This window comes from Protopterus annectens, chromosome 11.part0 (genome assembly GCF_019279795.1).
Source record: "Protopterus annectens isolate FY-2018-M chromosome 11.part0, PAN1.0, whole genome shotgun sequence".
In the NCBI taxonomy this organism is placed as follows: domain Eukaryota; kingdom Metazoa; phylum Chordata; order Ceratodontiformes; family Protopteridae; genus Protopterus; species Protopterus annectens.
The window spans coordinates 1315437661-1315464594 of NC_056745.1; the positions used below are offsets into that span (position 1 = coordinate 1315437661).

At 40.5% G+C, this 26934-nt stretch overlaps 1 protein-coding gene across 1 annotated transcript in view; it reads left to right on the plus strand.

Annotated features, from left to right (window-relative positions):
• The window catches only part of LOC122815830 (kielin cysteine rich BMP regulator), a 2917372-nt gene that overhangs the window by 1341266 nt on the left and 1549172 nt on the right, over positions 1-26934 (plus strand). Inside the window, exon 22 of the mRNA XM_044088633.1 lies at positions 14340-14425. Within this exon, the coding sequence (XP_043944568.1) occupies positions 14340-14425 (86 nt within the window). The remainder of the gene's footprint in view (positions 1-14339; positions 14426-26934) is intronic.

Below are 26934 nucleotides of genomic sequence, written 5' to 3' on the forward strand. Positions count from 1 at the left end.
ATTCCTCGCTGGTAATGAGGACTGCATGCTCAAAAAATCACAAATAGAATTAACTCCATATTCATTTGGTATAACAGTAAATAAAGATGAAATATCTAAAGTCACAAATAAAAAATCCCCTCTGTTCAAGGTAGTAACATTTAAACCATTAAACCAATGTTTCAGCTTAAGAATAAAATCTGTAGTATCTTTCAGAACAGTGTTACATTGTACTAAAAAAGGTTGCAACTGTTTCTGCAAGTAAACAGAAATAGGCTCAGTGAGCCAACCATTGCCAGAAACGATGGGTCGCATTGGAGGGTCACATAATGACTTATGGATCTTTGGTATACTGTATAATTGTGGTACACTAGGACAAGGAACAGTACAAAAATGAAATAGATCTAGATCAATATCACCGCTAAGTTGCAAGTCATATATCATCTTATTGACAGAGCTAATACATTTCTTAACATCAACAGGTGTAATAGCTTTAAATGCATGAACATCCTCAAGCAAGGCAGTTACAGATGTTAAATACTTAGCCCTATCCATAATTACCACCACACCCCCTTTGCCTGCTTGATGACTATATTATTATCCACCTGCAGTTCTTTAAGTGCTAAGAATCCTTCATAAGTTAAATTATAAAGTTTTTTAGTTGTATTTGAATATATACATCTCAGTTCTATTCCACATAAGTCATGATATGCTGTAAGAACAGGAATATTAACGGGTACAAATGTACTACGCCTTCTGCAAACTGATTGAGTAAAAATATTATCCTTAAACATAACTTAAATTTACATTCCTAATAAACTGTTTGAGATCAGTCAGTGCAGCAACTAAGTCATCACATGACATCGGGATAAAACTAAGGCCTTTCTGGAGCAATGCATAATGAGAAGCTTCCAGGATAAAGTTTGACAAATTTAAAATACCTCGCATTATCGTCAGATTATTTTCCCCTGCTTGGCCGGACTGTTGTTCTTGCGTTTGGTTGGATGTGCTGTTTGCCTTATAATTGGTCTCCCTCTCGATGTAGATCGCTCTTTCACTCTCTCTGGCTGGTCTAGTTGAAAACACTTTTGAAAAAGGTTTAGTGTCGACTGATGCATTTTTTTAGCATCATTGGTTTTTCTATTATCATTCCCACTCTCCATTTCTCCCCCAATCAAACGTGAGGCGGCATTTGCATCAGCTGATTGTGACGCAACCAAGGTAGGTGTAGTCATGACCATATTATTGGATTCATTAACCGATGCTGGTTCCCGAGAAGGCGAATACAACAATACTGATTCAGAAAAGTCATCAAGAGTGTCCATAGAAACTTTTTGTACCACAGTCTTTTTATTATTTGGAAAAAGTACATCATTCTTCGGCCAAGAGAAGATATGGCCTTTTTGAAAATCTTCCATACCCCGTAGTAGCTTTCGCTTCGTAATTGCCTCCAGTCGATCATCAAGTGCTTGCAGTCTATCAAGCATTTGTTGGTAGGAATTAAGCATAGTATTAAAACAAGGCATAGCCATAACATCAGTCTCCATATTCACAATCTCTTCTTTTAATTCTTTCTCACTACTAGAAAAAAAGTAATTCATGAGAACCATGTAATCAAGGCTTAATTTAATATTTAGTTGCTGCCAACATTTTAGTAGGTCTGGATAGGCATTTCCATATGAGGGCATTTTCAAGACTCTTAAGCCCCATGGAACTATACCCCATATCCTAATAAGCCATAAAGGTGAAGAGTTGCCACTGGAGATGCTTAAATGCACCCACTTTCCTCTAGAGCAATTGTAGTTTCTTGCCGAAGTCTGCCGAAGTTTCTATGGTCATGGAACAGGTAGCATCGGTATCCATAGATGGCACCTTTATATATATATTTTTGGGCTGCATGTCATGTGATTAATACTGACTCTTATTTAAATGGATTGTTTCATTGAACCTTGTATTAGTATTGAAAAAGGGTGTGTAACCCGAAAGCTTTGCTGTTTTATAAAGGTGTTTTTTTTCTCAATGTTTGTGTTTCGTTATTGGATATTTTTCGCAGCGTCTCAGATTTGTAGCAGTTTTCTTTGTTTGCTGTTTCATTGGGAGTATTGAGAGAGTCATTGCAGCCATTTTTATGGAAACTACAAATTGTCTTAAGTCTCTGTTGGCTAATGAAGTCAATCCTTTATTGCATTTTGTCTCTGTACCATCTATGGATACCGATGCTGCCTGTTTCATGACCATAGAAACTTCATCACACTTCGGCAAGAAACTACAATTGCTTGAGAGGAAGGTGGGTGCATTTAAGCATCTTCAGTGGCAACGCTTCAGCTTTATGGCTTATCTGGATAGGGGTATAGTTCCACGGGGCTTAAGAGTCTTGAAAATGCCTTCATATGGAAATGCCTATCCGGACCTACTAAAACGTTGGCAGCAACTAAATATTAAATTAAGCCTTGATTACATGGTTCTCATGAATAACTTTTTTTCTAGTAGTGAGAAAGAAATAAAAGAAGAGATTGTGAATATGGAGACTGATGTTATGGCTATGCCTTGTTTTAATACTATGCTTAATTCCTACCAACAAATGCTTGATAGACTGCAAGCACTTGATGATCGACTGGAGGCAATTACGAAGCGAAAGCTACTACGGGGTATGGAAGATTTTCAAAAAGGCCATATCTTCTCTTGGCTGAAGAATGATGTACTTTTTCCAAATAATAAAAAGACTGTGGTACAAAAACTTTCTATGGACACTCTTGATGACTTTTCTGAATCAGTATTGTTGCATTCGCCTTCTCGGGAAATGGCATCAGTTAATGAATCCAATAATATGGTCATGACTACACCTACCTTGGTTGCGTCACAATAAGCTGATGCAAATGCCACCTTACGTTTGACTGGGGGAGAAATGGGGAGTGGGAATGATAATAGAAAAAACAATTATGCTAAAAAAATGCATCAGTCGACACTAAACCTTTTTCAAAAGCATTTTCAAATAGACCAGCCGGAGAGAGTGAAAGAGTGATCTACATCGAGAGGGAGACCAATTATAAGGCAAACAGCACATCCAACCAAACGCAAGAACAACAGTCCGGCCAAGCAGGGGAAAATAATCAGACGATAATGTGAGGTATTTTAAATTTGTCAAGCTTTATCCTGGAAGCTTCTCATTATGCATTGCTCAAGAAAGGCCTTAGTTTTATCCCGATGTCAGGTGATGACTTAGTTGCTGCACTGACTGATCTCAAACAGTTTATTAGGAATGTAAATTTAAGTTATGTTTAAGGATAATATTTTTACTCAATCAATTTGCAGAAGGCGTAGTACATTTGTACCCATTAATATTCCTGTTCTTGCAGCATATCATAACTTATGTGAAATGGAACTGAGACGTATATATTCAAATACAACTAAAAAACGTTATAATTTAACTTATGAAGCATTCTTAGCGCTTAAAAAACTGCAGGCAGATAATAATATAGTCATCAAGCAGGCAGACAAAGGGGGTGGGTGGTAATTATGGATAGGGCTAAGTATTTAACATCTGTAACTGCCTTGCTTGAGGATGTTCATGCATTTAAAGCTATTACACCTGTTGATGTTAAGAAATGTATTAGCTCTGTCAATATGATGATATATAACTTACAACTTAGCAGTGATATTGATCTAGATCTGTTTCATTTTTGTACTGTTCCTTGTCCTAGTGTACCACAATTATACGGTATACCAAAGATCCATAAGTCATTATGTGACCCTCCAATGCGACCCATCGTTTCTGGCAATGGTTGGCTCACTGAGCCTATTTCTGTTTACTTGCAGAAACAGTTGCAACCTTTTTTAGTACAATGTAACACTGTTCTGAAAGATACTACAGATTTTATTCTTAAGCTGAAACATTGGTTTAATGGTTTAAATGTTACTACCGTGAACAGAGGGGATTTTTTATTTGTGACTTTAGATATTTCATCTTTATTTACTGTTATACCAAATGAATATGGAGTTAATTCTATTCGTGATTTTTTGAGCATGCAGTCCTCGTTACCAGCGAGGAATATAGAAAATATTTGTTCCCTACTGGACATGGTCTTAACCAACAATATTTTTCTGTTTAACAAACAATTTTATTTGCAGCTTACTGATGTGGCAATGGGAACACCAGTAGCTAACGCCTATGCAAATTTAGTTTTATTTCAATAGGAAAGGACATACATTTATGACAGTATTAATCCTTTAAATAAGAATGTATGCTTCTGTCAACGTTTCGTGGATGATTGTTTTTTAATTTGGAAAGGGTCCCCTGCTGAATTGATTGAATATATACATTATTTGAGTAATACTACTGATTTCTTAAAATTTAAAATGGATTATTCAGATAGTTCTATAACTTTCTTAGATCTCAAGGTTGAATTAAAGGAAGGTTTGCTTAATACTGCTGTACACAGAAAGGAGGTTCATGCAGGCAGGTATACAGGTATATACACAATACCAGTATGCATGCCCCTCATGATGTCCTTCAAGGATGCATCTGCAGTCCTTACATATGGGTTGTCCTGCCTCAGGCAGCCCTTCGGTCGGCCGGATTCCAAAGTCTGGGTCCGGCGTCGGCTGATGTCGCCCCTTTCCCGACGGCAGAGCGCCTGGGATATAAAAGTGTCAGCCGACGCCATCTTCCTCAGTCTTTCTCGCCACGCGGTGCCCGAAGCAGAAGCAGTTCGCAAGTGCCGGTCGGCCAGCTCCTGTGATTTCAGCTACCGAAGACTTCAAAAAGCTAAGTACCCCATTCGGGACTCTTTCTTGCCTCAGCCGATGTCAGATCAAAAGGTTAAAGTTAATAATTGTTTAACTTGTGGGAAACAAATACCTCATAAGGATTTCCACTCTTACTGCCTACCCTGCCTAGGCCCAGACCACGATGTCTTGGCCTGTGCAGCCTGTGCTTCCTTCAATAGACGCACTCTTAGGTGTCGGGAGGAGTTTGCAGAGGAATTTTTTTGGGAAAATTACTGTTACAACATGCCGTCGGAGCTTCCGACGCCTCATTTACCCAGAAAACGGAAGGACAAGGACCGACACACGCAGACCGTGGTTTCAGCCGAAAACACTCCTAGGCCTACCGCGAGTGTCTCGGTCTCTGCTGAAACTGAATTTTTGGTGCTTCCGACCGACGAAACCGCACAACCGACAACCTCGGTCCCGGAGGCCTCCTCTGAGTCGGTCTTAGAATTTCCTTCTGAAACCGGTGCTCTGGAAATATCCAACACCATTCCCCTGGACAAAACTACTCCAGCACATGGGGCAGCCAGGCCTCTTGTATCCATAGCATTTACACGTGCTAAAGCTGCTAAACAGCGAAAATCTCTCCCTCCCAAGGCTATTCCTCAGGGATCCTCTACCGGCTCACAGATTTTAAGTTTAGCTGAGGACCTTATTTCCTTAATTAGGGGCTCTCAGCCACATCCGGACAGGGGCTTTTAACCTCCTCAAGACAAAAGGCCCAGGGTTGAGCAGTTAGATCCCCAGTCTTCTGATGAGGCCTCAGATGACTCTGCCCTTTCAGACTACCAGGAGGAGGCCTTTACGGCCTGCGAGGATTCTGATGCAGAGGAATCTATTCCCTCGGCCTCCCCTCCTGAAGAGTTGTCCTTTGGGGAGACCCTTCACTCCATGAGAGAGCATTTCAAATGGCAGGGCCAGGAATTCCCTGATTCTAGGAAGAGGTTAAGGACTTTTTTGCATTTACCTCAGCATAGACCTTTGGCTATTCCTCCTGTTTTAAATGTCATTGATGATGTGTACTCTGAGTCTAGTATTACCCCTGACTCCCTTCCTCCGGCTCCTGTCAAACCCGACAGGTACTACAGGGTCCCGGACTCACATCATTTCCTTTACAAGGGCCACTCTGCTGACCCAGAAACTATTTCCCAGGGCCCTAAAGGGGTTGCAACCACCACTACTAAAAATCCACTCCCTTCTGAAAGGGAGTCCAGGGCTTTAGAGAGATGGGGTAAAAAAGTGTATACTTCTTCCACTCTTTCTATGAGAGCATTAAATTGTCAATTCCATATGATACAGTACCAAGAGTATTTGTTAGATGAATTGCATAAAAAACTATCTTCGCCTGAACCCCTAGATCGCAAGGCACTTCAGGATCTGGTAGATAACTCCCAGCAGGTTAGCAACCATTTCTTGCAGTGTGGTTATGATGCATTGGAAGCTTCATGTAGGTCAGCAATGACAGGTGCAGTCATACTTAGACATGCTTGGCTGAAGGAACAAACTCTGCCAGATCATGTTAAAGCAAAGCTTCTAGATGCTCCGCTGGAAAAGCAAATGTTATTTGGCTCCACGGCTCAAGCGGTCTTAAAGAAATTTGAGGAAAAGGCTAAATCAGTACAAACAGTCAAAGATTTTCTCCAGGTCCAACCATCAAGATTCAGCAGAAATTGGCCTTCTAAGAATTGGTCCTTTCCAGACACAGACAGATTTCAAAGAGGCAGAAACAGGCATGCCAGAGGTAGAGGACAAGCTCGAGGCTCCTACAGAGGACGTCAATGGCAGCCTCCTAACCAGAGAGGTACTGCAGGACCTACAACTACTACACAAGGACCATCTCAATGACTTTTGACCCCGCCAACCAGGGCTCAATTGGAAGCACCTTTGGGCAGAAAGCTATCTTTATTCTCAGAAAATTGGCACAGTATTACAAAGGACAAATAGATACTGCAAATAATAGACAAAGGATACAGATTCCATTTTCATAATTACCAAAAAGACAAGGCATGCCAAACCTGTCACCAAACCAAAGGGCAGAGGCTTTCAAACAAATTTCCAAACTACTACAAATGAAAGCAATAGAAAGGGTTCCTCTCACAGAACAAGGCCAAGGATTTTATTCCAGACTATTCCTTGTTCCAAGAAAAGAAAAGCAATGGAGGCCTATTCTGGACTTGTCTGCACTGAATACTTACCTCATCGTGCCAAAATTCAAAATGCTGACCTTACAGCAACTCCTTCCCATGCTGGGCAAGGGGTCCTGGCTGGTAACTCTAGACCTCAAGGAGGCATACCTGCATGTCCCTATCAGACAAAGTTGCAGAAGACACCTCAGATTTCTTGCAGGTTCAGAGCATTATCAATTCTCAGCATTGCCCTTTGGCTTATCTACTGCACCCAGAGTATTCACGAAATGCCTGGCATCAGTAATTGCACATTGCAGACTTCAGGGGATTCAAATATACCCATACCTGGACGACTGCCTCATACAAGCGGACAGCCAGCAAACACTGGTAAAACACTTAAACTATGCCATCCAACTACTACAGGCCTTGGGATACACAGTCAGCATTCAGAAATCAAGACTGGTTCCATCCCAACGAATAATTTTCCTGGGTGCAAAACTGGATACAAACACCCAAATGGCTTTTCTCACAGAAGAAAAACAAGCACAATTACCGGATTATTTCAGAAATCTGGCAACACAAACCCAGCTAACTGCAAGGAAAATCCTGCAGGCCCTGGGCTTCATGGCATCTTGCATTCTTCTGATTCCACAAGCAAGGCTGCATATGAGGAAACTACAATGGTACCTAAGGAGTCTATGGTCTCAGCACAGTCACAGCCTAGAAACTTTGATCCCCCTCATTCCATGCCTTCAAAAGGAATTCCTGTGGTGGGCAAAAGCAAGCCAGTCAAACATGGGCCTGCCTTTCAGCAAGCCACATATCAGCCAAACCATTACAACGGACGCCTCAGACCATGGATGGGGAGCACACATGGAGGGCAGATGCATTCAAGGACAATGGACACAAAAAGAATTACATCTGCACATCAACCAAAAGGAAATGCTGGCAGTGATACATTCCATCGAGGCCTTCAAGCACTTCCTGCACCAGGGTCACCTGTTAATAAAGACAGACAATACCACAGTTATGTGGTACATAAACAAGCAAGGAGGTACCCATTCATACCCTCTTTGCAGGCTGGCAATGAATCTGTGGGAACTTTCCCTAAAACTCAATATAGAGCTACAATCCCAGTTCGTACCAGGGAAAGACAATGTACTGGCGGACAGCCTGAGCAGAAACATCATGGATCCACACAAATGGATGTTGCACCCAGATATCTTTCTCCAGATAACACAATCATGGGGAAGGCCGGACAGAGATCTTTTTGCTTCACAGCACAACCATCATCTGAGGAATTTCTGCACAAGGACATACCATCCTCAAGCATGGAAAGTGGACACCCTCTCCTTCAGCTGGAATACTCTAACAGTATATGCATTCCCACCACTGCCATTAATGACAAAGGTCTTACTGAAGATCAGGACAGAGCAACCAAAAGTAATTCTGATAGCTCCGGACTGGCTAAGACAACACTGGTACCCACTGTTAAGGAGCATGTCATGCACGAAACCTTGGCCTCTACCACAATGGCCACTCCTTCTGGCACAGCACAATTACAAGACTCTACACTCCAGCCTAAAAACCTTACAGCTGACAGCCTGGAAAATACCTTGACTCTTCGCCAAGATAAACTATCCAAGAGGGTATAAGATATCATCATGGAAGCCCGGCGGCCTTCCACAAGAAAAGCATATTCAGCAAAATGGAAAAGATTTCATACCTGGAACACCGCAAAGGGTCAAGATTCGACAGTGATGAACATCCCACATATTCTGTAATACTTGGCTGAAATGCTCCATAATGGCCTTTCTTATTCCTCCATAAAAATTCATGCTTTAGCAATCTCAGCAGAGTACAACACTGATCCTCTTGTATTCTCTCATCCTCTACTAAGGCAGTTTCTAAGAGGGATAAAAAACATCAACCCTCCATGGAAACCACCAGTGCCTACATGGGACCTTAACTTCATGTTGGAAAAATGAACCCTTCCTCCCTTTGAGCCAGCAGCATCTTCAGAACTACAATTCCTGTCTTGGAAGACTGCCTTCCTTCTGGCCATAACCTCAGCAAGAAGAGTATCTGAGTTACAGGCCCTCATGGCAGTACAGCCATTTCTCATTTTTCATCAGGACAGAGTCTCTTTGAGAACCAATCCTTCATTCATGCCAAAGGTGGTATCCAGGGTTTCACTGAACCAAGCTATTCACCTGCCTACCTTCTTTCCAAATCCACAAAATAAAGGAGAGAAACTTCTGCTTACTTTGGACATCCACAGACAGTTGCGCTACTACTTGGACAGAACTAAGACTTACAGAAAAACTGACCAACTCTTTGTAGTATATGCTGCTGGTGTACAAGAAAAAGCAATTTCCAAACAGACAGTTTCAAAATGGATAGGAAATTGCATTCGGTTCTGTTACTCTTTTCATGGAAAAGCTGTGCCAGCTAACATAAGGCCTCATTCCACCAGAGCAACAGCCACCTCCACTGCCTTCTTAAGAGGGGTGGCTACAAAGGACATTTTAGAAGCTGCTACATGGAGCTCCATGCATACATTTTCCAAGCATTACAACTTGCCCTTATATTCCAGATCCAGAGCAGGCTTTGCTACTGCAGTCCTGCAGGGCTTGTTAGCTACACCATCCTTTTCTTAGGTCCTACCTCCCCCAGCTTGGCTATGGTATTCTACCCATATGTAAGGACTGCAGATGCATCCTTGAAGGACATAGTACAGTTTTGTACCTACCATAAATGTAGATGTCCGATAGGTATGCATCTGCAGTCAGGTTTTCCCTCCCTCCTACCCCTCTGTGGTATGCTTTGGGTATCTATCCCTCTTTTTAGCTAGCTGGGGTTATCTTTTATGGTGTATTTGTTTTTAATTGCTGTACATGTTTGGAAATTTCTCATCTCTCCAAATTTAGCCTTTCTTAGAGGGCAACTGGCATCTGGGGCAAGAAAGACTGAGGAAGATGGCGTCGGCTGACGCTTTTATATCCCAGGCGCTCTGACGTCGGGAAAGGGGCGACATCAGCCGACGCCGGACCCAGACTTTGGAATCCGGCTGACCAAAGAGCTGCCTGAGGCAGGACAACCCATATGTAAGGACTGCAGATGCATACCTATCGGACATCTACATTTATGGTAGGTACAAAACTGTACTTTTTTAAAGGTATTGTGATGGCACAATTTAGTAGAATTAGCCGACTGAATATTGATAATATATGTTTTCCTTTCCAGTTAGATGAAACATTGGATAAATTTTTAAGCAGTGGCTATGATTCTGAATTACTATTAGCCATTAAAGCCAATACCATAGCGGGTAGACAAACAAAACTGAAACCGATTTTTCTTTTATCAGATGAATCTTTACCTGATCTCAATAAGCGTGTATTGAAGGAAGATAAAATTAGATATGTGACAACTTATAATACTATGACATATTTAGTTAAACACATTATTCAAAAATATTGGGTTGTCTTGATGGCATCTGCGGACATCAGGGCTGTTTTAGGCAATAGACCATAGGAACATGAAAACATTAAAGAGCAGACTATGTTATAAAGACTTTAGAAAAAATGTAGTCAACGAAGTTCTTCTAAACGTGATACTCTTGGCTGTATGAATTGTACCTGTTGCACTGATATTATAGATTTTAATACTAGTAACACATTTATCCATCCTATAACACATAAAAATGTATAAATTCAATATAGTAGCTACCTGTATTAGGAATAATGTTGTTTATTTAGCAACTTGCACTGTGTGTCCTTCATTTTATGTGGGAAAAACAACTAGGAAGTTAAAAGAACGTATTATTGAGCATAAATCTGAGATAAGAAGGGCAAACAAAAAGAATGCCTTATATAAACATATAAGTACTCATAGCATTGAACATAAATTTAAATTTAGGGTTATTGATATGGTATATACATCATTTGGGGGGGGGTGATATCAATAACCTTTTAGAAATAAAAGAGTATGAATGGATACTAAGGTTATCAGCTGATTGTTCACCTGGTTTGAATTATGCTGTTACATTAAAACCAGTTTTGGTTAAGTTACAACATACTAGGTTATGCTGTTAGATGTTAAATATGAGAAGATAGGTTTATGAATTTATTTATATAATTGTATTTCATATGTGGAAAAACTGTATTTATATTTTATTGTTAGTAATTTTAATGCTTTGTAGTTGTCACATGATTTTTTTGGGCTGCATGTCATGTGATCAATACTGAGTCTTATTTAAATGGATTGTTTCATTGAACCTTGTATTAGTACTGAAGAAGGGTGTGTAACCTGAAAGCTTTGCTGGAATAGATTCCTGTCCCAGAGACTTCCCATATTCTGGAACAAACTACCTATTGATATCAAACAAAGCTCCTCATTAGCACTCTTCAAGAAAAATCTTGATGATTGGATGGGAAATAGGAAATTCACCCTAGGGATCACCTGTGTGGCTCTGCTTGACAGGGGCACAGGAAAATAATTTTCTTGGGTGGCAAAAGCCAGGGTACCTTTTTGGCTAGGCTTGTATAGGCCCTAGGGCCGATAGCCTAGTATCTACCTATGAACCTAAGTACTGGGCATGGGTAGGCCAAACAATGGAACTAGCTGATTTTAAAATTTAAATTGCATATATAATGAGCATTGAATTTAAGCTATATGACTACTTTATGTTGTTTTTTTTTTTTCTTTCTCACTGTTAATATCTACCAGATTTTAAGTCTTCAGTTGGCTATGCTACCTGTATATAAGACTACATATCATAATTGCACTCTTATTGTATACAGTGTCACTACCTGCTACTACTGTAAGAACTGTCTTCTAGAAGTATTGTTATACAAGATTATTGGTCTCATCTCCCACTTGACCAATTTATTCTGTTTTAGTCTTTTTGCCGTTATGAATGTCTGTTACTGTTTTTTTCTTTATTGTATTATACAATTTTCTTTCTACTATCAAAATAGTTTACTGACAATAGAGCTTTTCTCCCCGGGCCAGTGCTGAAAAAGGGTTCTATGCCCAGTTGGACTCTCCCGGTAAACAAATGTAAAATAAATAAATATTTATACCACTATATATCACATTGTAGAAACAGGCATAAAACAGTTCATCACAGTGTAGTTTTTGCAGTATTTTAACAATGGTGGTTTGCCATCATGCCAAAGCTTGACATAATAATAGAAATCAAAAACTATAAACCACAGTGGAAGTGCAAGACAGTGATTTTGTATTTGCTAACCCTTAAACATTTACACATTGGTCCAGATTCCAAAAGAGTTGCTCTCAGTGTAAGTCTGTCCTGATTCTGAGAGATCTGCTCTCAGTGTAAGTGACTTATTTCAATGCAAAGCCTATCTATATATCAGCTTACTACAGGAACCATATTCCAAAACAACTGCACTCAGCCTGCTATCAGTGTAAGTGGTCACTTACACTAAGAGCAAGTCTTTTGGAATTGAGGCCTTTTTCATGTTTTTTAAAAGTTTTCTGTATTTTCCATGAATTTTGCAGACACAGTTTGAAACCTTAATATTATTTGTTATGCAGAAAAGTCTTTGAAAATTGTCTTCAGACATGCTCTTAAATTTGTGGTGGTATAGCACATGGCATCTGACATACACTATATAATACTATATACTACAATATTAGTTCAGCAAGTAATGCAAGGTCCTATCTTTATCCAAGTATGTTTTGTTCAGGGTGCTATCTTTATCCAGGTATGTTATGTTAAGGGTGCATTGTTTCGGCAGTATCCCACATTTTGCTTCCAGGCATATTGTCAGTGTATCTGTGTTGTCTTCGTATCACCTATCAGTTCTGGAAAGATAGATGAATTTAGAGCTCAGTGTGCTTCAGTGTTAGCATTTCTCTCTAGTTATGGATTTTTAAACTCAGATGCCAGTATGACACATCCTTGAACTGCTTTGCCTTTAATTGTGATATTAGTTTCAATAAGTCTTGATCGGGTGATTTTATCAGTGAAGGTGTGGTTTCATTGTGCTGTTTTTACACCTGAAGAAGTGATAAGTGAAAGCGCTTGTGTTTGTGCACAGTAAAGTCCTTGTTTATTATTCCAGCCTTGGATGTGTCCGTGTTTTATATTTTTAAATGTTCATATCTGTAGAACCGTAAGGATTACTAGACAACTATAAACGGCAAAGTGTTCAGCACAATTGCATTCATTCAATTCTAGGTCTTAAACCTGATTTTATAAGCTACAATAATCACAGTAAATATTAATTATATAATGTTGTTTAAACAACTCAAGATTTCTCAGTAATCAATCAAGCAATGTACATAATGCACATAGCATTTTCTTCATACACCTGTGAGCTTTTATATGAGGCTAAGCACAGTGGAAGTCCAAAACGGTGCAATACATTTTGTATGTCTAGTACAATAAAGTTTATTTGTCTATGTCAGTAAATTGATTAGGTATTTAGACAAATATGAAAATTATTACAGTACAAATAAATATTATAGTTATAATATTAAGTATCTCTAACTGCACTAGGCAGCATTCAATATCAATACACTTTTGTTTACCATTGTGTAATATTTAAGAAGCAGTCCTCTAATACTGTGTGTGTAGCAGGGTTTGGGAATTATTAAGGCAAATATGAACAGTCAATATTTGACGCCTAGAGGCATCAGCAGAATGTAACTGTGGAAACACCTGGAGGCATCAGTAGACTGTAGTGATTTAAAGCAGTCCTGTACTATGCTTGTTCACCACAGTTAAGAAAAAATAAATAAAGACAAACTGATCTGCCCTGAGAACACAGTAATGCTGCATTGTTTATTAATACATCAGTCTCACAACCTGCCAGTATAGACTCCGATCACAGTGTAGTACATTTACAGTTCATTACTTAAGAGTCCCAGTGGACCAGTTCAGCCACCCACTACCAAATGAATACATAAATAAAAACTAAATACAGTTTTGTTTTGTGTTAAAGCTAGGACTCATCACTTGTAGTGTTATCACTACTGGAGTGATTAAAGACCTGAGCCTAAGTATGATCTTGCCCTGGACATGTGCATAAGCTCAGATCTATTCTCTGCTTAAGAGTTGACATCTGTTTAGTTTCAGCAGCAGTACAAATTTACATTAGGTCACCAGGGATGTAACTTGTCTGCTATAGAAGCCACTGTGTTCTGTTCAGATTGATGTGTTACATTGTATTTGTTGCAGTACGCAGTTCTGTTCAGATTGATGTGTTACATTGTATTTGTTGCAGTACACAGTTCTGTTCAGAATGATGTGTTACATTGCATTTGTTTCAGTAATTGTAGCCCCAGTACTTATAAGAACTCTGAATATGTGACATGATTGTTTTGCCTTTGCCATTAATGGTAATTAAATATTTAAAAGGAAAAAAAACAGAGAAGACAATTGTAATAGTGTTTGCAAATGCTAACCAGATTTCTCTTCTTTTTATTTTAAAGTGTGTGAGTACGAGAGAAGACTGTATCACAATGGTGAGACCTTTACTCCCCCTGGAAGCAGCCCTTGTCTACATTGCACCTGCAGTGTGAGTCTGTCCTGTTGACCTTTGTCTTGCTGACACCATGGCTATATCTGTGGCAGTTTTGGTTTTGTGTATTACTGGAGTATTTTAATCATGTTGTATTAAATGATGGTAATGAGAGTTAGCTATGAAGTTCTCCACATAAAACAATAAGATCATGAACGGAAAATAAATACAGTCTACTGTATGTCCTTGATATGACTGGTAATCAATCTGCAAATGTTAATGTGTCATATGTCAGAGGCTGTAGAATATGCTTATACGCTATTATAGTACACCAAAATTTAAAACCTGAAGATTATTTAGCAACTGTCTTGTTATTATTATTATTGTTACTATTATTATTATGATAGTATTAGGAACATTATAAAAGTGTATAACCACTCTGCTTACCTTTGTGGCTTTATATCAGTCGGAGTCATATTTTTTCTCCTATTGTCATGCTTGTCTGATACTGGTTTAATGATAATGGTAAACTTTCATATAAAATCGTTGGATGTAGGGACTATAATGGAAAGGGTAAAACTACTAAAAGTCATAAATACTGAATTTATTAAAAATAGTTTTCTTACAAGTAAAATAACCATTCACAATGTAAATAAATAGTAAACTGTAGTAAAAAATACAGATTAATACTTTCAACGTTTGTCAAAGAGACCAAAACTGTAAAGCTGAAATGAAGGTTAGGACAAGCTTGGAAGGTAAAAAATGTTGTGTTTAGGCAGTAAGGTTTCTTGGTGAGTAAGAACTAGTGTGGCCTAAACCCATACCTGTATGCAAAGTTTAATATTCTAAAGTAACCCAGTGATGCTATTTGATGTGATTACTCTAATAAACCTGTGCATCTCAGTAAGAGATCTGCTACTAATATGTAAGGGTATGACAGTGCATCTGTTACTGGTCCTGCTGTCAGAGCCTTCTAACTCCTGTTACCTTTAGCTAGAGTTATGGTGAAACAACCTCAGCCCACTAGAAAGTTAAAACAACTGTCATGGGCCTCCAGTTTTGACTCAGTCACTTAGTACCAGAATTAAATATATGAGTAGTTCAGTCAGATGTACCCGAGAATAATACTATCGAGCTACCTGTCTGTCTGCACTTATACATTCATATATATATATATATATATATATATATATAATATATATATACACACACACACACACACACGCACACACATACCTGTGTATACGTAACACACACAGACATATATGTGCCAGAGTGTGTGTGTGTGTGTGTGTGTGTGTGTGTGTGTGTGCGCGCGTGCGTGCGTGCGTGCGCATGTGTGTATGCACGCACAAGTAAGTTTGTCAAATGGCAAGAATGTCAAACAGTTTTCCATAGTGAGGAAATATTAATGAAAAGTATGTTTGATTGCACATGTAATCAATTTTGTTTTAGTTGTATGCTGTGGTAATTGTGTATGTTTGTTCATGTGTCTTTAGAGTTTAGGATAATTTTTAGTCCTTTTACATTGGTGGAGAATGTCATCTGGATGGCTGCTGTAGTTGGGAATTCATTGTTGTTAAATTGCTTAAGTGTGCACTGATAGTGTTATTAGTTTCTGAAGTTTTCTTCCTTGCTGGTGTTTGGGCAGTCATGGAGTTGAAATACATAACATTGGGGAATGTGGGTGCTTGGTCCCCTGCAAAAATTAAATTGAATGTTATATTCTTCTGTTTGTGTTTACAAAGTGGGGTGTGTTGTATGTGCATTGTATTGACATCTTGAATTTTCTTTGAGACTGACTTTTTTCCTGCTTAGCTGACTTCAGTGTTAAAATTCAAAATGTCAGAATAATGACAACTACCTGATACCTGATTCACCAGACACAGTGTGTGAGAAATGTAGTTATATAATGTTATTGGAGGCAAAGCTCTCTCACAAAGCCAGCACAAATAACATGCAGGTTGTCAGTACCACACAACACTAAACAAAACACGCATAGTTCAGAGCAAGCACATGGAACTACATATGCTGAAGCTTTTGTAAGTAGCCTGTCTAAACAACAAAGACTGTAACCTAAGAAACAAGCAATCTTATCAGCCTCACAAATACACATCAGTGGCAGCACCCATCATAAAACATGTATCTAAGAACCAAACTGACTCAGTACAAAAACCATAAGGTAAACCTCCACACAATCCAGTATCCTGGTCATATGTGACTTCATAGTGAGACACACAAGTGGGCCACTCACCAGGCTGTACAAGGAAGTTGCCACAGTCACGTTAATGCTAGGCATCAGCATTCACCATATCATGCCATGCACTCAAGTGTTTGCACAGCAAGAATGCATATGACATAACCAAAGTACATGTGGGTGTACATGACTTGAGAGGTACTTCCCTGGATTATATGAAAAGAGACGTGGAGCTCTTGGAATATGTGTCTGAGGTTGATATGAAATTAGCTTTGAGCAGCATTCTACAAGCATCAAAACTCATACCACAATATGAACAAAAGAATATTGATGGCAAGAACTGGCTTAGCTTCTACAGTCATTCAAAGGTGCACAATATATATCAACCTGGGAAGAGATGACAGACTGTCTCAACTGCTTTGCTAATGACGGCCTTGCCCTCTCCCTGATCAGCTTTCATATATTGGCTAAATCTTTGTCTAATCCAACAGTGCCTTTTTAAGCAGTGTCAGTCTTCTAAAGCTTCCAGCATAATTAAACAGAATCCAGATAACATCCCCTACAAGCACTTTCTCTGAAAAGCATTTACATATGCATCTTCACAGAGACCTAGTTCAAGACAATTGGACGCATTCCATCAGTTCAGAGTTTCAATATGTATCACACTTTTAGGCTCACTGCAACAAAGGTACTGCACAATAGAAAAAAGTACTAAAGACAGTGATGTCTCCATATTCTTAAAAAAAAACACCTCATATCAAGACTTAGTAGACAAGATAATGACCTAGAACTTCTCCACATCCAAGTTAGTATTAACAATGTCCCTTATCATATCATAGCTAACCATAGGACCCCCTTTTATGTCCTTCTCTGCTCATACCTCCTACCTAAGTTGCATGGAGTCCCTGTGTATTAAGTCAAACACCATTCTCCACCGAGACTTCAACTATCCCTTCATAAACTGGGAGACTTGTACATCCTCAAGCATTTATGCTAAAAGATTTCTGGACATCCCCAATACAAACTCCCTAGTGTAGTTAGTCCTTATCCCAACCAGGATCAATAAAATCATGAACTTGATCCTTACTAATATGGGTCAGCTTTGCTTCCCATCAATAGTAACATCCTGCCTGGTCAAATCAGGCCACAAGTCAATCAAATTCACCATAAGACTGAAGCCTGAAGCGTATTCCAACAGCTTGGTATTCAGATATTTTCACAAAGATTAATCTACTTAAATTGAGTGATATGGATGTGTCTTCTTTCCTTTTGTTACTAACTTTATATTCAGAGCCATTGGCAAAGAAAATAAATTACTCAGAAATGCAAAGATATAATTGATAAGATAATCAAGAAAATTTGGCTTTATTTGCAGATGATATTAGTTTGCACCTGATAAAACCAGAAAATGACATATCAGTGCTGTGGAACATCTTGAGACAGTTTCCAGTCTTTTTTGTTGATATAAAATTAAATAACCTAATACAAAGGTTATAGCTGTAAACTATGCACCCAGACTTGAATTGCTCCAGCAATATACATATTTGTGGGGGTACAATAGTGCAACGTAATTAGGAGTATGGATCAAAAAAATCTGTTATGGTTCCTAAAGATATGTGGGAAGAGAGTAATCAAAAGATATTACAAAAAGTGAGAATCTGGAAGCTCTTGATTATGGAGTATGAATAGCAAGATATAAGCAGTGAATATGTTTTTAGTCCCTTTATTTTATATACGGGTCAAGCATATTTTTCATCAACCAGAGAAGTTGTGGGCAATAATTAGTAAAGAGTTAAAGACTCCAACAGAAAAAGGTGGTGGGTTAGGGTTAACTGATTTTAAGGGATATTTTAGAGCTACATAGCTAAGGTCATATATATAACAGAAGTGGGTTCAGGCACCTAGGCGACGTGACACCCCCCTGTGAGACAGCTGGATGTGGACACATGGCAGGTTGGCAGTTTAGCTGCAGTGACAAATGCATGTGAACAATTCCCTGTGGGAATAGAGAAACCCCCTGCACGCTAACCATAGGTGGCAGACACAAACCACCATAGTGATACATTCTGCACCCCCCCAGAAGCCAACATGTGTGACTGTCAGTCGAACATGTGGCCTTCACAGGATGCCAAGTGGGCATGAAAGTGGTACTGTGAAGTCCATGTGCTGTGGGCAAAGCCTTTATTAACACAACATGTAAAGTGATGTGTGTAATGCTTGGTGCGTACTAAACCCAAATATATTTGCAACTTATAGAAATGTGCCACAGCATGCAGGAAATCCTGCACATCACTGTGGTCACACTTATGTTGCAAGATGTGCTTTAGGCAATGCTCCCTAACAACAATGGCCTTCCTACATGGTGTCACAGGCATCCCCCTTAAAAGTGACTCCCTTCGGGTGTCTGTCAGGTTCTGTTTCTGTTGCAGAACAGACAAAAGGTCGGACAGCTGCACTGTGGGGTGTCCAAGTAACACTTTCAGACAATGATGCAATGCTTCCACCTGGTTATTAGTTCACAAGAAGTCCATGTCAGAGACATCACACACATTCCAAAACTTCAATGGGTAGGAAAATGGCAGGTGTTGGTGTTCTGAACAGCGAGATGCATACTTTCTGTGGTTGGCCACGCACATAATGATGGTCCAGAAATACACCTATAGGCTTAGCACAGTCAGGAAGGGTAGCCACGATGTCCAGAAATGTGGGGATAACATCTTCCAGTGGTAGGAATACCAAAGCAATCAGCTTGTGGATGGCTATTGAAAAAGTAGTGTCCGAACCATACATAGCCACAAGGTGGTAATGCTGGATCTGGCACCAAATGATCTGTGCAAAATGGAATAGGCACCCCTTCAGAATACTCTTAGGAAATGTCTTTTTGGCTGGTACAGATTGCTGCCTTCTCAAAATCAGTCATAATGTACTGTGGAGCCAAGGTACATCCCTGATCTGCAGCCATATCCTTCAGTATCTCCCACATATTGTTGTATGCAGACTCTGATTTTCATGTCAGTAAACAGTACACCAGGGGGACAATCCTTGCTGAGGTGGGGGTGCCAATACCTCCATGTAAAGTATACAGCTGACGGCAAATATCAACTCGAGTTGGGTAGGTACCATCCCCAAGTATGATGACTGACCTGCACAAATCTGCCAGATTCTGAGCTGTAGTTTGTAGAACCAAGGAATCAGTCCCATCCATATCAGATATTCTGCGGAGGATAAAGCTGCCACTGCGGAGCGAATACTGGCTGACATCGATATCTGCAAATGTTGCTGGAGGTGTGGTCATGGATGCCTGTGCCCTCTGCCGTACCCTGGTGATGCTATGATGCAGGGTGGCACAGTAAGGCATCTCTTGTAGTACATTGTCATCCGCTGTGCCTAAGACACTCTGCATTACCAGACTGGGCAGTTCATTGCTGGTTACCACCCTCTGCTATAGTTCTGCTTGCAGTGTAGCCACTTGGGCAGTTGTTGAATCTGGGCCATGCTGGTGTGGCAGTGATTTCAGAAGTTCTTCCCCCTCATCCTGGCGAACAGTGATGGCACGATCTCTGCAGGCCTTTATTCTCTGCTCAATACATGCCCAGTACCATTTAGGGGATGCTTCATGCTTTTAATGGTAGAGGTATCCCTCCACTAACAGCATTGGTTTGCCCCATTGGCTGGACACTGTTCTGTTTCTGTTGCCAAGCTGACCAGGGCTATACAAGTGCACAGATTCCATCATGGCAACACTATTTGTAGATGGCCTGTCGGTATCCATCACATCCAGTGTAGCAGGGAACAGAAGGTAGACACAACTTTGGTACAGGCCACTATCAGACTCTGGATATGCACCTTCTGAATAAGCGCTGTCTGCCACATTGGCCCTGTGCAGCAGTATACACACCACCTTGCTCTTTCTACCTGTCCTGCTAGGGATTCTGTATGTGCAGTTCACACAGCCGTGGCATTGACAAGTGAATGTAGTTCAGCAGGAGTCTCCCAGCTTGCTTACACCACTGGTTCTGTATGTACTGCACAAGTCCCCTTTAACTCCCAGATATTGCTGTTGGCCAGTCAGGGTGTGGGGCCCAGTCTCAGTTTCAGTGACAGAGATTACATAGGGATGTATCCCTGTGTAGCACCCTTTTCTGTCTACATGCCTGTGCATATGTGCGTACCCCAGCTGCAACAACCATTGGATGGGTTTGGCAACCCCCACATTATACACATGCTGCTTTGTTCTGGACTTGGAGGTAGGGTGATACTCTTTTGTGTCCCATTCATACTTTCCCTCCCCTTTGTGTCTGTGTTCCCTTCTACACTGGTTGCTTTTGCACTGCTGAGTAGGTGGTCTGTGATTGCTAGGGTTGACATGTTTCCACCTGCCACTGCACTAGGGTGGCTCTGGCAGGACAGTGCCTTTCTGTTGCAGGCATACCTTTCAACCTCCTAGAGTAAGTAGTCTGGAAAAATGCAATACCAATAGTGGTAAACAAAATGAAGAAGGTAGACCAAACACCACGAATATTATAGATGCTTTAATTCATTTAAAATCCAAGAAAGTAAGCGCTTTCGCGTGCCACCAATGCACGCTTCATCAGACAAGTTAGTGGTACACATAGGGACACATTCTGCCTTTACATACTTGAAAAGTGGATAGGATAACAGGTTGTGCATTAGCATGAATATTCTGAAGTGTGAAGTCTGAAACTCTAAATGTCTGTCATTATTTTCTAACTCATATGTAGATTGCTTTGCCACTACTCTGCCAGAGAGCCACAATAGTTTTACACATGGGCCAAACATTTTCTGCAAAACTCTGGGTAGTCTAAGAAAACTGTACAGTTGGGGTGTATGTGAAGGGATGCTTGCGGTGTTGTAACGTGTACGGTGCGCATGTACAAGGGTATCTCTCAGCGCAGCTGCAGCTTCTTTGGCATGTTCTGTCCGACAGCTTCCCACAGTGAGGTGTACTATATGGGTTGTGTTTGGGGGATTTGTATGCTTGTTCAGGGCTACAGGTAAACTGCATTGTCTTTCTTTATGTGTTTGGACCCTCTTCACCACTTGTCCTGCCGATCGTTTGTCTAGCATGATTGTTTCCACTGTCAGGAAACAGCCCGCTTATTTATGTTAGGGAACATCTCCTTTTGACCCTTTTTCTGTCTGTGTGGATTCCCACAGCATATTTATCTTTTGGCAGCACTGCTCTATGATCTAGCAGTGCTGCGGCCTTCTGCTTTCGGTGTTATAGCTTGCGGGCATTTGTCTCGCGATCTACATGCCGGAACCCAACAGAAGCAGAAAGCTATAAGTCAAAGTTGAAAGGGATAATGATAAAACTGGGGAAGAGTTCAAGAAATAAGGAGAAAGAGAAGGATTTTGGATGCAAATCCTTAAGGAGACTAGCAACAGCCATACCAAATATTATATTCATAAAGTAGCAGGAAGTATTCTAAGAACTAAGCCAACACGAGAATGGAGAAAGGAAAATTTGCCAGTAGGGATGATTGCAATTAGGGCTATAGAGAACAGGCAAGAGGGGGATGGAATTTGTTGGAGAAAACTGGCAAAGGAACCAAGGTATTGGAAAAGAAATAACTTGAGGAGGAAAGGTAATAAAATGGGAAGAGGTCAAGAAGATTTGGACTGCAGGCTACAGACTGATATCAGAATGTAAGCAAAGAGAAAGAGATAAGAGAATCCTAAGTGAAAGACCTGCTCTGATAGAGGTTTTTAGTTGAATCTAGAACAAAAGTTGCTGTTATAAAAAGAGAGAATTAGTAGGGCATATAAAATATTGCACTGTAACTATAGGAATCAATCAGAGGAGGTTAGAAAAGATTGGCAAGTGAGACTGGATAAGCAGTTCACAAGGAAACAAAGGGAGGACATATGTATGGCTCCCAAGTAACAAAACAACAAAGTCTAGAAGATTTAGGAATTTTGCTTGGAAGTATTTACATAGATAGTTTTATACCCCAAACAGAATGTTTCTCCAGATATATGGAAGAAACAGTTAAATGGGGACAGACATTTTGGTAGAGTAATGAGCGGATTACTTTTTTTTGAGCTGGGATACAAGATTTGAATTGCCTAGACATAGTAAGGCCTTGGTAAATTTAATTCTGGTGGTTCTCAAAAAAACAGTTAGTAGAAAATGGAAATCAAAGTCTAACCCAATTGTATTTAAAGTACTGAATATTGTAACAGAGATTAAAAATCAGGAATTGGGATCTTTAGAAAAGGGTGGGTTCAAATTACATAGAAAAAATGGAAATTGTGGGAACAATACATGCAGAATAATGTTTTGAAGGAGGAGTGAGATTTAAGGGAAGGCAGGAATTGTACAATTTATGTAATGTTGGATTGATGATAGTTATAAAGAAAAACATATGTGATGTATAATGTTTGTAACTTGGAATATGTTAATATGGGTTGGGAGGGTGGCTTAATGGTTAAGGTGTTTGCCTTACAAACACAAGATGCAGGGTTTGAGTCTCACAAGGGATAATTGGCTAGGCTTAAAATGGCTCGCAAGGGCAGTTAGCTTAGTACTAACCTATGAACCTATGAACCTATGGTTTGTTTTAATTTATATAAATGTATGTTTGTCTGTCTTAAGTGATAATTCAATAATGGTATTAAACATGTTGAGTGATAACCTGTTTAAATTCAAAAGTCACTTCCATCTCAATAACCCAACTGCTTGTGCAAAATGCCTCAGTGTCGTTTTCTATGCAAATGTAAATAGCTGCAAAGCTGCATCATCGGCCCCATTTTTTATACATGGGTCAGGGTATCATGTTAACTATCTCCAGCTCTCTCGATTCAGTGCCACATTCCTGCCTTCTTCAACACTCATGCCTGACTGTCACAGATCTTCTTTCACACAATCCATCCACCTCTTTGATGGATGTCCTCACTTCCTCTTACCTTCTTCCTGTCTGTCACAAATCTTTCCCACCAGATTGTCTTCTCCTTTTCTGCATATGTGTCCAAACCATCATAAACTGTTCTCTTTGATCTTTTCTGCAATTGGAGCTACTTTGGCTTCTGTTTTTATGTCCTCATTTCTTCGTCTGTCCCACAGTGTGCATCATACCACTCTTTTCCTTCACTTCATTTCCAACACCTCTAGCTTCTTCAAATGTTCTGCCTTTATTGCCCAGGTTTCTATACCATACAGTAGTACTAGTCACACCACTGTCTTGTGCACCATACTTTTCAGCTTCTTTGGCATTCTTTTGTCATAGACTACACCTGACACTCTATGCCATTTGGCTGAAGCCCCTCTGATTCTAGCTTTGACCTCTTCATTCAGACTTCCCTTCTCCTCAACCATCCCTCCCAGATACTTGAAGTTGTTTAACTATTCCACTATCTTCCCTTCAATCTCTATTCACAGCTTCTTCCAATTTTCCCAATTTGCTACCATCACTACCATCTTATCTGTACTTACTTTCATCCCATGTGCCTTGAGCTTTGCATTCCATTCTCCTATGCTTTGCTGAAGTTCTTGCTCAGAGTCTGCCTGTATTGCCACATGATCTGCATACAGCAACTTTGTTGATCTGTCCCCACTGACCTGTGTGCTAATGTAGTGCATCAACAGTATGAACAGCAGTGGACTCAGAGCAAAACCCTGGTGTACCCCCACTCCCACTGGGTACCCCTCTGTGAGGCCAAACACTGTTTGCACTTGAGTCATTGGGTCCTTGTACATAGCCTGCACTAATTGTACCAGTGTTTCTAGGACTTCAAACCACCGTAGTACTGCCCAGATCAGCTTTCTTGGGACATTGTCATATGTTTTATCCAAGTCTAGGAATGCCCATTTGGACTCTCTCTTCATCTCTAACTTCTTCTCAAGTATCTGTCTCACTGCAAACATCGGGTCAGTTGTACTACATCCTGATCTCATTCCAGAGTGCTCATCTCCCATCGTGTGTTCTACTACTCTGCGTATCCATTTATCAATCACCTTCTCCAGAACTTTCATGCAATGTGATAGGAGTTTGATGCCTCAGTACTGCCCACGGCTGTGGCTGTCCCCTTTGTTCTTCTACACTGGCATGAGCCTGCTTATTCTCCAGTCATCGAGGATACTCCTTTCCCTCCACACTGCTGTTAGTCCTTCAGGATCCATTTCTCTGCTGTCTCATCCAGCATCTTTATCATATCTGCTGTGACCTCATCTGAGCCTGCTGCTTTCACTGACTTCATTTTCCTTAGTGCTCTTCTTACTTCATCTAGGGTGGACTCCTCTTCTTCATTCATCCTAGGCTGCTTCTGGGGCAGTACAACTTCTGTGGAGTTTTCTTCATTCAGAAATACTCCTTCCATCTGCCTTTGATGTCCTGTGGACTGGTGAGCAGGTTGTTGCTGGCATCCCTTATGAAGGGTATCTGACTATTTTCTTTATCTTTCTGTCTTTGCTTTGAAACCTGATATAATTTCTTTGTGCCACTTACTGAGTCACATTCCAGAAAATGGTAGAGTTCCTCCGATGCCCTATTCTTTGCTATTGCAACGTCTTTCTTAGCTTCTTTGTTAGCCAACCAGTAGTCCTTCCTAGCCTGATCAGTCTTTTCTGTTTCCCACTTCTTCCTGCACTCCTTCTTTCTTTTGATGAATTTCTGGACTTCTGCTTTCCACCACCAGCTTTCCTTATGTACCTTATTTCCATACCTTGCTCGGCCACATATCTTTTCTGTAGTCCTGACACATGCTCTTCTTAGGTGCTGCCATTGTTGCTCAACTCCACCTATTTCCTCCTCTTCTTGGGGTGCTAGAGCCCTGAGTAATTCCTTGAACTGCTGTACATTCTTTCCAGTCAACTTCCAGGTCTTCAGTCTGGTCTCTGTTGACCTTAGAGCCTTCTCTGAGTGGTTTATGCTGTGGGACGACTGTTTCACTGGGGATGACTTTGTAATCATGGATTCTATCCCAGTGCCTTTTCCTTACTAGGAGGAAGTCTACCTGAGTTGCATGTTGGCTACTCTTGTATGTGATCTTGTGACTGTCTCTCTTTCTGAACCATGTGTTGGCTACTATTAAGCCATTTTCCAGATAGAAGTCTAGAATGGATTATCCTTCTTTATTCCTGTTGCCCCACCCATGTGGACCAAGGCAGTTCTCATATCCTGTTCTGTCTGTCCCGATATGTGCATTTAAGTCACCCATTATCAACACTAATTCATGTTGTCCTGCTTTAGCTAGTAGGTCCTACAGTTGCTGTCTAAATGCACTTTTTTCCTCACTATCACAACCCTGCTGTGGGGCATAGGCTGAGATTATGAATACTGCCCTATCATTACACTGGAGTCTGATTGCCATGAGTCTGTCATTAATTCTGATTATATTCCTCACTGCCTTCTGAAGCCTGTCTCACCACAATTCCTACATCATTTTTAGCCTGTCCCTCTCCTGAGTAGTAGAGTCTGAATCCCAAGCCAAGTGGCTTTGCTGCACTTCCATTCCAGCTTGTCTCATGGATACATAGGATGTCCAGCCTCCTCTGCATCATCATGCCATCCACTTCCTACCACTTCCAAGCTGCATCCTGTCAGTGAACTTGCATTAAACGTATTTATATTTGTAGGTTGGTTGGTTTTACGGGCAGCTTTCACTCAACTGAGCTATCCCAGGTAACCCAGGCTGCGTAACTAGACACCAGCCGGCCAGTAGCTTATTGACGCAGGGCTGGAAGGCACACACTGGTCAATAGGGGCACATATACCCCTCCCACTGTTAGCATGAGTCCATAGTGTAGGTCAGGCTCTCAACCCACTTATCAGTGATACCCATGCCCATTTTGGCGACATTGGTCAACATGAACAAATCACCTAGAGCCATATTTTACACCATCAAATTGGCTAGCCCTGCCATGGCACGCACTCTGTGATCCATGTTCTCCTATCTTGAGGATACTGCGCACTACAGTAGAGACACAAAATGGTTGGTTTGTACAAATCTTCCCCCTATAGGGCACCATGTAGAGTCTGTGCTGCTGCCCACAGCTCCAGTCATTGGTGAGTTTGAGATGGAAATACTCAGCATATTTTTTGGATGTGGGAGGAACCCCACAGAGACAGAGGGAGAACATACAATCTCCCAACAGGCATTAGTCGGAGGTCAGGATCGACACTTGTACCTTGTGCATGGGAGGCGAAGACCTTAGCCATTATGCCAGCTGATCTCATCCAAATGCCTCATGTGTCTCTCTAAGAAATGCAGTGCCAGATTCAGAAATAAACCCCTATGGTAGAACCCAAATATATACAGAATCTAAAAAAAAAACATTGCATGCAGAAATAAAGTTAACACTCAAGATACCAAAACTAGCCATCCGAACTAAACAAGGAACTCCAAA